Source organism: Melopsittacus undulatus, chromosome 6 (genome assembly GCF_012275295.1).
Source record: "Melopsittacus undulatus isolate bMelUnd1 chromosome 6, bMelUnd1.mat.Z, whole genome shotgun sequence".
NCBI classification, from domain to species: domain Eukaryota; kingdom Metazoa; phylum Chordata; class Aves; order Psittaciformes; family Psittaculidae; genus Melopsittacus; species Melopsittacus undulatus.
Window position 1 is genome coordinate 46,406,562 of NC_047532.1, and position 13,816 is coordinate 46,420,377.

General features: G+C 50.4%; 1 protein-coding gene across 3 annotated transcripts in view; it reads right to left on the bottom strand.

The window, feature by feature from the left end:
• Positions 1-11,148, bottom strand: part of DVL3 (dishevelled segment polarity protein 3) — a 38,408-nt gene extending 27,260 nt beyond the window's left edge. For all 3 annotated transcript variants that reach the window (XM_034063488.1, XM_034063489.1, XM_034063487.1), the window contains exon 1: positions 10,937-11,148. In XM_034063488.1, the coding sequence (XP_033919379.1) occupies positions 10,937-11,103 (167 nt within the window). In that variant the 5' untranslated portion in view covers positions 11,104-11,148. The remainder of the gene's footprint in view (positions 1-10,936) is intronic.
• Positions 11,149-13,816: the final 2,668 nt, after the last annotated feature.

Here is a 13,816-nt window from a genome sequence, read left to right on the forward strand (position 1 = left end):
AGAGACAGCAAACAGAGTACATTTTAGTAGCCTTTTACACACTTCATTTATTTCAACTAATACCAGCCATCTTTAACAAACTCCTTTCAAAAGGCAGGGCTAAGCCATTAAACAATACAAGGAGCAACCTCCTGCCAAGCATCCTTTGCCAGGCCAGCAGCACCCAGCAAACAAACAAATACTGTTGAACTGCTGGAAGAAAGAGACAAAAAGATGCTCCAGTCCTAACCAAACCAAACATGTGCTGGCACACAATTCACTCAACTAGAGGTCCAGAAAGCAGATGAGAGTCATAAAGCAGGAGCCAATCAATTACTGTAAATTAAGAGAAATCAGATTAGCCAAGAAACAGGGAAAATGTGAGCTGTCTCCACCCCGCTGCTGGTTTACTCTCAGCAATGAAGACAGTCACTTCTTTTTCCTTCCCTTATGAAAGCCCTGATCCATGGGACTCCTGACATCTGATGGATGTTCCACTGGACAAAGCAATATCCAGGTAATCAGGAGACTATCACCTGGCTAGGACTCCTCCAAAGGAGTGTCAGAAGTTTACTGAAACAGGGCACAGACCATAGTCTCAATCTGGAAGGAAGGCATCTTCTGCAAGCAGACAGGCTTTTCTGTTCCCAGCTGTAAGTGATAGCCAGCATTAGTCCAGAGTCTGCAGGAGGTGCCATGTACAGAACTCAGTTCAGATCCTACCAGAACTCACCTCTGCACCAGTGATCAGCAGCCTTGCCAACAAGAGGGTGTTTCCCCACATTTCAGAATAGGACAGAAGAGGTTCTCCTCTGCAGGACCAAGTCCACCTCAGAGCTGCTACTTTTCCTTGGCACTGTGAACTCCCAGGCCTAACTCTATCACATACTATTCAAAACCTTCCCACCTACTATCTCTGACAACTGCTCCAAACACTGGATAATGGCCAGTGACCTCCAGAAGTCACCATCATGTGTAACATGAAGTGTTCCTCTTGTGGAGGGACCCAAAAGCCACAGCTGCCAAGGATGGAGAAGTGCAGTGGAAGGAAGCACAACCTGTCTGCAGTCGGTGAATATCCCATGAGCCCAGTAACTGCGTTGTACTGGTCACTCTACACATAAACTATTCCCAACAGCAGCCCAGAAAGACTTGTCACATGTTATTACTGCAACAGGGCTATTTCCTCTGTCTGTGGATCTGCTGATAAGTCACAAGACCCTGACTTTGATACTGACATCAAATTCCTATTAAGCATCTCTCCTTTAGTCATGTGTGAAGTCACCACAAACAGTGCTAGCACCATGTGCTGACTGACCAGGAGCTCACCTGGTCCCTAAAGATACCATGGCCAGACACAGCCTCCACCTCAAATGTACATACCTCACTACAGGGAAAAACACGTGTGCCATGGAGCCTTCTACCAGAGCACAGGCACCAACTGCACCAAAAGTCATGTAATATGAAGGCACTGAAAAATGCCACAGCACATCAAGAAAGACTGCTGCAGTAGGCTCCTGTGTTTGTGTGCGGGATTCAGAAGCACAGACACATGCTGCGCGACTCTGGCCCAACTCAGACACATCAGACTCAATGTGCACACTTTGTGTAGATGTTTCTACCTCTACATTAAGTCAGAGCTGCCCGAAGGAAACCCAAACAGAGGGTACCCTAAGCAGAAGCAGATGTTGCCACCCTGAAAGTCCTGTGCTGCCTCCAGGATGGCAGGGCAGGGAATAATCTTAACAGTTTTCCCAAACTAACCCAGCTTTTGGCCCCAGCTGAAACAAAACATTTTCATTCTGGAAGGAAAATGCATCTCACAGAAGCCCCTTCAGGAGGTGCATTTATCAGCTCCAGGTCTAAGGCAACTGGGAGGTCTGCCACAAGGGCTAGATCTAGCCACAAGGGCTAGATCCAAAACAGTCACCCTTCTCAGAACTACAAAAGCCAGTAAGAAAAAAAAAACCAACAAAAAAACAAATGAACACTGTAATGCCAAGACTTTCTGCATTAAGGCCCTATACAGGCTTCCAGCATAGCACAGCATCTGCTGGGCCCACAGGCAAGTTTCTCTGAGAATGGCACTAAAATACTGGTTGGGCTAGGCAGGGCTGAGTGAATTGGGACAGCTCATTAGCCATATGCAAACAGCAGTACAGAGTTTGCATATCCATCACAGCTTCTGAAAAAAGTTGCAGTTTGAGAAGCTGCTGCACCGCAGACTGACCAGCTAACAGCCAGCAGCACAGCAGCAGCCTTCTCCCTGCGCCTGCCCTGCTGATCCCGTGAAGCCACAAAGCCAGGTTTGTCCCCACACTCCCTACACTGCTCTGGCTGTCAAAAATGGTGGCACGGCACAGTGTACGGAGCACAACCCCTTTGCTCACAGACGGCGAGACAAAAGGACCATGGATCCCAAGCAGGTCAGAGTAGGACAGAGCAATGCTGAGGAAAAAAGTTGAAGCCCAGCGAGTGGACAGGCTAACATGCTAGCACCAGCTTCCTCACTATGATAATCAGTAGAGCCACAACTCCCAAAACACAGACCCCTTTGGCAAACCCTCACTGTCTTCAGAACCAGGCTGTACACAGCAGGAACTGCCAGCCTTCAGAAAACAAGGAAAAGCTCACGATCTCTGTTACCCAGATCCAGAATTCTGAGCCTATCACAGAGACAGCTGCCAGCTATCAGAGTGGCTATGAAGCAAATAAATTCCTCTCCAAACCCCAAGGGCAGGTCAAAAACCAGCAGAGGAAAGACCTTCCCACACAGCGGCGGGTGCCAGCTCTCCCAGAAACAGATCTCTGCTCCTAGTCACGTGAGGAAGCCTTCTCCCCTTTAGCATGTCTTCAACCAGGACCAGAGGATGGACTCCCTCTACAGTGGTTCAGTCCCCACTCACTGTATCTTCTTGTCCTCCAGTTGTTACAAGATAGCACATTTTACCCAACAGATGCCCCAGTGAGGGGACAATCAACACAGAGGACTTGGTAGAGCAGGGGACTCAAATGCTGCTTCTGCTGCCTCCAACAGCTAGTTGTGACTGGAAAAATAATGCCCCTGGCACATCTCCTTTAACAAGTAACTGATAACAACGACCACAATGGTCCCAACCCTCCACTGCAACACAGAATCCCACAGCACAGGAAGGTAAGCAGCCGGCATCTCTCCCTGACAAAGCCTCCAGAGAATTCCAGCCCATTCCTGGACAGGATCAATATTAGTGCTATAACAGTAACAGCACATTGATGGGAAAAAGTGAAACTAAGAGCTACAGCACAGGGGCTCAGGAAGGTACTAATACTTTAGCTAATGCAGTCCTTGGAGACAGTGATAGTCACAGCCCAAGAACTCACATTCTCTTTTAAGGCCACCATGGCATTACATAGATAAGCACATGGACAAAGCAGACAAAGTCACAGAGATTACACTAATTCCCAGATTTGTACCTTACTTCAACCCTTCCAAAAAGCCTTAACAAAAGGATTTTGTACAAAAATTTCCAACAGCAGCCACTGGCAGGATTTTTACTTAACTTGCCAACTGCTGCCTAACAAGCCAGCACCACCAGGACAAACAGTAACACAGCCACGTGGTGCCATATCCCCCTTCTGGAAAACCATCATCCATCCAGCATAGGTCAGAAGGGCAGGCTCTGAATAACAAACAGGGGATGGAGAGAAGAGGAAATCAATAGGAAACACCAAAACCACACAGCCTTCATCAGATGTGCAGTGCAGTGCAAAGCTGGTGTGACAATACGAAGGCAGCTTCCTGCAGGCGCAGGCACTGCTGTGTTCTGCAAGCCCAGTGCTCCTTTATGGGCCTTTACACAGATCAAGTATCCTAAACCACAACATTGTTATATCTATTTCGATGCAGACAAGGGTGGAGGAGTAGCATTCATTACAGCAGATGCCCTCAACTTAGAACAGTTCAGCAACTGCAAGAGGCTCCCCACAACTTTGAGCTCAAAAATGACCTGAGGAATTTTAACTATGCTCCCCACACCTCTAAGATATACAGCCTTCAAGTCTAAATGGAGAGCCTGAAGCCCACCCTGAGAGAGGACCAAAGCCAAACACATCTATACAGCAGAAAAGCTGTAGGGAAAACCAGATTATTTTTATGCACAGCATCCTTCTTTTCTGAGCATCCCCAAGTGCATGGTGGTGAATAACAACTTCCACTTTCAAAGAGTTCAGGCCACAAGGCTGCAGACCCATACATCCCTTACTACTGGGAGACCAGGTGAGGAAATTACAGGTGAAGGAGGCCAGGAGCATGCCAGAGAAGAGGGATTTACTGCAGGCTCAGTGCTCCAAGCACATGGGCCTTGAGCCTTCATCCCTGTAAGCCAGCATATTCCTTCTCAGAGTCCATTTACAAAACACTGCCTGCCCAGCTGCCCATCTTGCTTTCATCATAGCCACATAAGAAGCAATGTCGCTCCTTATGCCACCACCCAGAAGATCCAATACTCACTCTGCAGGTGAGCCAATATCTGGGATTTGGGAAGGGCCAAGTTCTAGATGAAACTCTCCTAAGTTGTATTTCAGCAGGAACCAGAAGACTGAGCAGTGGGGCCACCACTATCATCCCATAATAATGAACAATGTTCAGGTCATGACCCAGATTATAGTGGTTTATGAGCTACTTTTAACGGTGGTTGGCCTTGACCTCAGAGACTGAGCCATGTTGAGCACAGCTGTACCATAGCCAGGGCACACGCATTTACTTCATGGCAATTCCTGAGGTATCAAGGTAGGTTTTTGCTCTGTGCAGGAATTCAGAGGACCAGAGTACTCCAAGTGATTTCAAAACACAGAACTGCATCAAACCAGCTGCATTCTCATGGATGAGTGAAGGTTTCTTGACCTTCCTTTCTCTTTTTTTCCAGAGATGACAAGAGAGGCTTAAAATTAAGAAACATTCCCATCAAAACCATAGTTGAAAACAATACCTCTCCAGAAAAAATGCTGGCTTCAACATAACACCTTATTTTCGGAGAAAATATGTTCAGTAAAAAAAGAAATTCGGACCAGCTCTAGCTGCAAACAAGTTCAATAGCTGCTGTAAAGCTTCATTGTTTGCATAGTACAGGCAAGGCCTTAGGGAAATTGGTCTGCAGCCCGATTTGGCTAACTTAGCTTTCCGAACACCACCCCTGGGCAAAGAAACCAAGCTATGACTGCCATCCAATGTGGCCTTCAGAGCACAGCTCCAACCACAACAGAGAAAGCCGGACACCTACAGAGTGAGTTATAGCTGGGTCTGAACAGCAGGACACACACTGCCAGGCACAGACAATACAACCCAGTGAAGAAGCAAATAACATCAACTAACCCTCTTCATCTGCACCCCAGCCATGGCACTGCTGCAGCCCCCCATCACCACAACACTTGGAAACAGCCTCCAGCAGCAGCTACAAGCCAGGATCATCAGCTCCAGTGTCGACAGACCACCCCCCAGCATGGGCAGCATCACAGGAACTTCCCACCACAAGCGCAGACAGTGGTTATCAGCTCTCTGCCAAATCCTCTGCAGCCCAGGAGACAGAAGCACAGGCTGCAGTAACCTACATGAAAAATGTCAAAAAAATAACCTCTGGTGGACCCTAGCTAACAAGGGCAGCACATCTCACATGAGTAGGTGGGGAACCTGCATCCCGCAGAGAGGTGAGTGCAACAGATTGGGTGCTGTGATCTCTCACATGGCAAAGTGCTGCCCTCGTCACAGAAAAGACATGGACTGGCCAGAAACTGGAGAAAAGTGATGAGCACCTTACAGCAGGACCAGGGCTGTCACTGGGACAGAAGCACCACAAGGGAGGTGAGCATGAGATGAAGTTTTGAAGGCCCTTTCCCTCACAGACCTCTTGCTAACCTCTCCCTGCATGAAATACATGCTGACATGGAAGCTCTTTCCACCAAGCGCAAGGGATAAGCAGAGGTCTTCTGCAGACAGCGAAGTTTCAAATTAAAAATGAAATAAATATAAAAAGCTCCAAAAATCAAAACAAAACAACTCTCCCAACTCATGCTACTAAGAGCTGGCAGGAAAGGCAGCGGCACCATGCCAGGGGCTCACCACTGCTGAGGGACTGACACTGCTTATTAAGTTTAGGATCCCTTCCCCAGCCCCAAACTTCCAGCCAGAAGGACAGTCACTGCTGGCATCAATTTCAAAAAGACCCTGCAATAAAAATAAATCACTCAGCCTTTCAGTGAACATCAACGCGTTTCCCCATGCACATGTGCAGGAGATGAGGTCGCCAAATACCAACGGCATCTGACCCCTGCACTGGGAATTACAGCAGCACCCGCTTTGTTCTGCCTTGAGAGCATTGCCCTAATCATTGCCTCATACCCAGCTTTGGAGAGCAGGTGATAATTAGGCAGGTCTGGATTAGATACTGGGCTAGTGATTAGTTGGATACCAATTTTCACTTGACAGCTGAGACCTATGAATCACTAACCACAACTCTGAAGTTAAAATTGGAATAGAGATCTGCAAGAGGGAGAAACCAGCAGTGGTGTGAGGAGCAATGCCATCCCACCAGTGTACTTCAAATCAAATCACTGGTGTCTTCCCATCAATGGTGAACAAGTAGGTGACAAGTAGAGGAAGAGACAGTCCCCTTGCAGGAAAAGTAGGTCTTTCTGCTCTCCAGCCTAGAAGATGAGAGGTGGCCCAGTGGAGAAGGACAGAAATTAAAGTCTGTTAAAAAAAAACATGAAAAACCTTGATGAAAAACACAGATCTCATGAACGGTCATAGCACTGCACTGATCAAAGGCTCTCTCCTGCTGAGCAGCACATGGATCTTACCTGTAAAGTGTTGAATAAAAGGAGGAAAAAAACCAAACCTCATCCTCTTAACAAGGGCAAGGTTAGCAGGCTAAGGACAGTTCCACTCTTCACAGCAAGGCATATCCACACAAAGAATCTCAGGTCCAAGAAGAGTGTAGTACACTGCCATACTTCCACAATCAGATTCCTTAGCTCCTCCACATGTATCCAGTTCTGGAATCAGCAATACAAAAAGCCAAAAAAGGCACAAAATCTCTGCACCCTGTGTCACTGCTCTGCAGCACTGGGCACAAGCTGGATTCTCTGTGGCTGTAGCCCACTACATGGTGGGTACATGAGGTAATGAAACTTGCAGCCTTCCTGCTGCTCAAAGCTCCTCTCCCCAAGACTGAGTGCATGAGATCTCATTCCTTTTCCTTCCCACCTAGAGGTGACACCATTCTGGGGTTTTCTTAATTTGGGGCTGAGCACTTTGACTAGGGTTAGCTCCTGGCATAGCCCGACAACTCCACAGCCACCCAGGGGAGCCTCAGTTCACATTTCCAAGGAGATGTAAACACTGAAGCTGCTCCATCACCGCCCTGATTCTCAGAGCAAACAAATATTAACAAGATAAACAAAAGAATGAAAAATCCCACACACCAAGACTGCAGCTGTAATACTGCCTTGGGGATAGGAATGCCAGGCTGGAGATCTGGAGCCTGGAAAGAGGAGGAAGAGGGAGAAACAGATTCAGTCTGTGCAACAGAGGTGAGAGGAAACATTGGACCACATCTTACTCCAGCTGACCCTGGAAGGTGAGATGCCTCTGTTCCCAACAAGACATAAGAACTTTGTCTTATGCCACAGGGATCCTGCAAAACGTCCAATCGCTGATGAAAATAACAAGCCATCAGATCTGCAGGTCATCTCCTTGACGATCAGCTGCCACAAGGCCATCCACTGTTAACAGCTCATGTCTTTCACAAAGGGGCTTTACCCTGGCTGCTACTTCTGGGCACTGCCCACCTGACAAAATGCAGCCCAACTCAGGAACTGTCAGCACAAGCCAGACCATCCCCCATGCCGGGCAGAGGGCATCTTGAGGGAAGGAAGAAGATACTTGTGTGAGAATGCAATGCCCTTCTTTGGCACACAGCTTTTGAATACAACCATCACTAATCTCCTCCTGATATTCACTAATTACCTGTGCATTTACAGTCAAGCAGCTAAGGTGACTCCTGCCTGTCCATCCCTGTCTCTCCATGCATTGGTCCCTGCAGACCTGGCTTGCTCTGTCTTGGACACCAGTTACCAGGGATCACAAAACATTTCAGTTTTACTCGACGTTCTTAGGTCTTTTCCAACCTAGATGGCTCTATGATTCTATTCCAAGTGGTGCCTGGGGCTCCAGGGCTTCTCAGAGACAAGGCTGCAGCTGGACTGCTCTAGCAGTCCAGCTTCCCCATACTCCAGCCAACCACCAGCACACTCTTCAGCTCTCTGGAAAGGAGCAAAGACAGCTCTCCTGAAGGGGCACCCATGGTGGCACCATGAGAGGCTTTCTCTCCTCTGTCCCACACAATGCCCTGCTACTTGCCGCTCCAACTGCACAATTCATCACAAAGGACTTGCCTGAGGAACAGACTGCCCACATGCAGCCTCCGACCCCTCTCAGCTGCACCTTCCCTTCCAGAGAGGTTCACACTTCCCAGAAGAATTATCTGAATCAGCCCCAACAAAAACCTCAACCCATGCATTTCTGATGCAACTAGAGCTTCTTCCTGAGTGATTTTCCCATCTCCCTGCTAGCATCCACAATAACTCCCTATGCTGCTTTATCACTGAGTTTCATTAATCTACCATCTGCCTCCTCTTGTGGAGCCTTAAAGAAACAGAGGAGGATGAAAAGACACCGTACAGAACTTTGCTGCCACCAGACCCCTCTTCCCAATGTGAGACACTGCTATTTATTACTAAACTTTGTTTATAGTTAGGCAGACACTCTCCCACCCACATGGCAATGTTTCATTCAAGACAAGTTTGAATTCACTTCAAGAACAACATTTCAAAGGATCCCAAAGCATGTTTACAAACAGGATGCACAGAAAAGTCACTTATCCAACCAATGGACACGGTCCCCTTCAAGATGGGGAGAGGCAGCTGTTTCATAGCACCCAACACTACTCAACAGCTGAGGGACAGGAAATGATCCACAGACAACTGATATTGCTGAGGAAATATATGGAAAATGAGGGCTGGAGGCTTCTATTTGCCTGGAGAGAACAGGGAAACTTCTAAGGACTAAAGCTCTCCATTGGGTCAGGAGGAATTCAGGGAGGCAAAGCATCCCAGACTGTGGTCAAAGGAGTGACTCCAAATTTCAAGCCTCATGTGAAAGCTGGCACTTCCCAAGCCAACAGGAACCTGGGCACTGGGATAATTTGGCTGCAGAGGGGAGAGCACCCCCTGCAGAGGCAGCCACATCGATCTCCATCCCAAACCCTGAACAGGCCCAGCCCTGTTCAACATAGGGTACAAGCCAAAATCACAGCCTAGGGAGGCATCTGGCGCAATAAGACGACACTAGGGAGACTATAAAACTGAAAGCTTTTTGTAGTCCCAGCCTCCACACACAAGACCTACTGTAAACACTGAATCTTCAAGGGGGTGTAATCCAGAGGAAGGAGGATCATGCAACTCTTTCAAATAGCAAAGACAGGGATTGAAAAGGGTCACATGTTGCAAAAGCCAAGAGAAACTATGTTCACAGGATGGAAACAGAGGTCTCCAAATTGATAGAAGAGAGTCAGATGTAGGAAGATGCCAGTCAAAACAGTGGGGACAAAGTCTAACAGAGAGTTGGCTGCACATCATACTTGCTCCCCAGAACAGTCACTGACTTTATGAAAGCAGCAGACAGCAGGGTCTCCCCAAAAGGTAAGTACAGCCATCCAAACAAGAGACAGAACACACCTCTTCACCTCCAACCAGCCATATGTGACAGTAGGAATCAAAGGGTATCAAAACAGAAGTGATGAAAACACCAATGCTGGAAGAAGCCTGCCCTGCAGCAGATGGGATGTGAAGCTGTACCCCTCTTCTATAAGGACCCACCCCAGAGATCAAGCCCAGGACATCTTACTTTGAGAATGGGACACATACATGGGTACAGGAGGTCTTGTATACACCTCTTACTCAAAGATGAGCAGCATGTGGAGACCTCTTGCTCCTTCTCCATGAAGGCAGGGGAGAAGAAAGTTGGTCCCCTTTCCCCATTGCTCCTAAAGATGAGATGCAGAGCACAAAGCTGCCAAAACACATGCCCCCCCAACCCCAGAATGGATGGTAGGAGAACAAAACTGTCCCCAAATCCACTCCCTGGGGAGGGCTGATGGAGGAGCACTGCCCCTGCATCCTCTTGGTGGAGGGAATAAGGGGCACCCTCTCCAGGAAGGCACAGCAGTTGATACCCAGGTCCTTTATATGGGGAATGACAATCCCAATGGGGATATGCAGGGGGATGCCCTTCCTATACACCCCACAGTGGGCTGCACGAGGAGACAACCTTTCAGGCAATGTGCTGTTCAAGCATCATAAGCAAGGGTGATCCTCTGGTGGGAAAATGGTCTCCAAGGCGCCTCTGGCAGACCTGGCGTGCAGCACAAGAGAAAGTGCATGGAGAACATCACCAGTTCCGCCACAGAGCAGCTCACAAGGGGCAGCTTCCCCCAGAGCCACCGGGGAAGGGCAGGATGGGGAGGCTGAACCCAGAGGCAGCACACAGGGATCACGAGCCCCAGAGAAGGTGCGGGGGGGGACACCACCATCAGCCCCCCAGCTAAGGTAACAGGGAATGCACACACCGCTGGATAGGGTGCACAGAAGGGTCGTGTATCCCCCCGACACAGAGCCCAAGGGGGGCACCAGCCCGCCCCCTCCAAGGCAACAGGCGTGGAGGATGGAAGAGAGTTCCCCTTCCCAGGCCGGGCTCGAGAGGGGCCGCCAGTCCCGGAGGACACCCTCCAACCCCGGGGTCCGAGCCAGGGACACGCAGCCCGCTACCCCACGGAGGACCCCCCCCCAGGCCCCGCGGGAGCCCGCCCCGCAGGCGCGGACACTGGGGACTCCCCCCGCGGGCCGGGCCCAGGTCCGCGCTCACCCGAAGTCGTCGTCCATGGACTTGAAGTAGAACTTGTAGTTGGGGCGGTTGAGGAGGCCCTTGAAGTCGCCGAGGGTGACGCGCTCGGCCGGGATCGGCAGCTTCACCAGGTACGGCGTCTCCTGCTCGTCCAGGTGGTAGATGATCTTCGTCTCGGCCGCCGCCATGGCGCCCCTGCCCGGCTACCAGGCCTCCGCCTCTGCGCCTCTGCGCCTCCGCCCCCGGCCCGCCGCGGCCCGCGACCCCCGGCCACCGCCCCGGCGCTCACGCGGCCCGCACCGACCCCCGCCCCGGCTGCGGCCTCCGTGCACCCGGTCCTCCCGCGCCCCTTGTTCTCCGGGTCCCACCGCCGCCCGGCTCCAGAGCGCAAGCTCGGGCTCCGGCGGCTCCTCCCCCGCCCAGCAGCCCGCCCGCCGCCCCGGCTCAGGCTCCGCCGGAACCGGAACCGGCTCCCCACGGGGCCATGCCGCGCATCGAGCCCCGACTGAGGCCCCAACGTGGAGCGGGTATCAGCGGGCACCCTGCGCGCTGCACGGACCCGCACATCCGCAGCCCAGAGGCCTGCCGCGTACAGGCCCGCACCTTGCCCCCGCTCTGGATCCCGCACTGATATGAGACCTCCCCCGGGCTAGAACTGACCTCCACCAGCCCCTGGCCCCCACCCGCACCCCTCCTCCCCTCTCCCCATGCCCAGAGAGCCACTGCCGCTCCTGCTGCACCACATCTCTTCCGGGAGCATTTCCCTGGGACTGCACCCCCTCAGCACCTTCCCAGCCATGCACAGCCCTACTTGCTGTGGATAGGTTCAGATTTTTACTTTATATCCACATCACTTTATATACTGCCTTATATAGCTCACACACCCGCATTCCCAGCGCTAGCCAGTATGCCCTCATATACCCCTCCTAGGCTTCCCAAGCCCCACTCAGCTTTCAACCCCTTCCATCCACTGATGCTGCTTCACACACATGATCGTTCCTGTGCCCCATGTGTTCCTGCTTCCTCCAACCTCCACTGCGTCTCATGGAGACACTCCAGTCTCCACTTCCAACTTGGCAGCCCTGGTCCTTTTCCACATAGCTCCCAGCCTTCTCTACTCTCCTCATACAACTACACACCCCTCAAGTACAGATGACAGAACATGAGGTGCATCCTGTCCTCCCATGTCCAGGCCCCTTTGAACTCCCCATAATCTCCAATGACCACCCCACACAGGGACTCTGCTGCACAAGAGGAGTGCAGTACTTCTCCCCCTCCTCTTTTGCTGTGGCTTCCCTCCAGCCCTTTCTCACCATCCCACATCCACCTCTGATACTCTGGTACTGGGCACTGCAATGACCCTTCAAGCTCCCCAGCCTCATTTCCTCACCAAGCAGACTCCTCCTCTCTTCACAAGTATCCTTCTTTCCACACACTATACCTCTTCAACTGTACACATCTGCTCCAGCAGCCCCTTGGCTCTGTGGTTTATCCCCTATCCTCACTCTCCCTGGACCCCATCACTCTTCCCTACAGTCATCAACACTGACCCCAGCCCCTAGGACTTGCCTCTGTGTTGCAGCAGTCTCAGGCTGGCTGTCTTCCTCTCTGGAAACCTCAGGAGCATCCAAGGGGTGGCAAAGAGCCGTCTCCATAGCAGTTTCCTGGAGCTGTGGCTGAGAGCAAAGCTGGGGTGGACAGAGCTTGGGGAACACCCACCACCAGGAAGGTCAAGAACCTCCTCACAACGTCCTGAATTAGGAGGAACAAATGCAAAGGAAGAATCACACCATGGGCCTGCATGGGGCATGAGACTAGATCACCAGCCCTCAGCGACAGACTCACCTGCTGTAGGAAGAGGAGCCAGAGCCAAGCTCCTCAGGCTGGCAGGGTTGTGTGATCCAAATAGCCTTCTCATGCTTGAAAGAGTCCTGTAGGCGTTGCTAGCAATTACCTGGGCAGCACTGCCTGACTGGGTGAAGACTCTGACATGAAATTAAAGAAAAAAGATAATCAAGGGAAGACCTCAGGTAAGCACAAGTTGTAAGAGGCATGAGGCTCTCCCATGTTTCCACATTGGCTCTTGGAAGATTGTCACTTCCTCATGTCAGAACTCTGAGGCAAAAGCTGGTGTACCTGGAAAGAAGAATCCAGATCAGGAATGGAAAAGTTTAATTTAAGCTGCTTCTTATTGTGTCAGCCCTGACAGAGATAACCTGAGAGTCTTTTTGTAACACCTCCCTGTCCAAAAACCTGGGCCTCTGTGGAAGACTTATAGTTTTTCCCTGTTAGGCCACTTTATTGCCCACCTCCCAACACAGCTGTGGATGCACCTTGGAGCCTGTACATACTTGTTAAGACACCTTTGTTACCAAAAGGGCGATTTTCTGAAGTGCTGAGCTCCTGAGGGAGCACATGCAGCCCGGAGGAGGGGTGCCACATACCCCCAGAGTGGTAGTGGAAGAAATCTCACTGCTACAGCTGCCTTTTCTTTCAGAACAGGCCAAATGATTGAATAGACTCAATCGACAGATTGATTTAACTGCTCACAGAGGTCTTGTGAAGTATGACTCACTCCTAATGAATGGAGGTTAAAAACACAGAGCCAAAGAAATTAGCAGTAGGGGATCGTGCCAAGCACTACAGGTCCACAAGAGTTTCTGAACCGCCTGTTGGCCTATGCCTATGTTTAAATATTGCAGCACTGGTAGCATTGCTTCTTACAGAGTAAACAGGCTCCAGGCATTTTATTAAATCTCAGAACAGCACAAAGCAGAGGTGGATGTACCCATGTTCCATCATTTACACCTTTAAACAACACAAAATTATTATCTTTTTCTAAAAGGCACACTCCTTAACTGAAGTTATGGGTTTGATACAGGAACACAAAGTGACCATCCA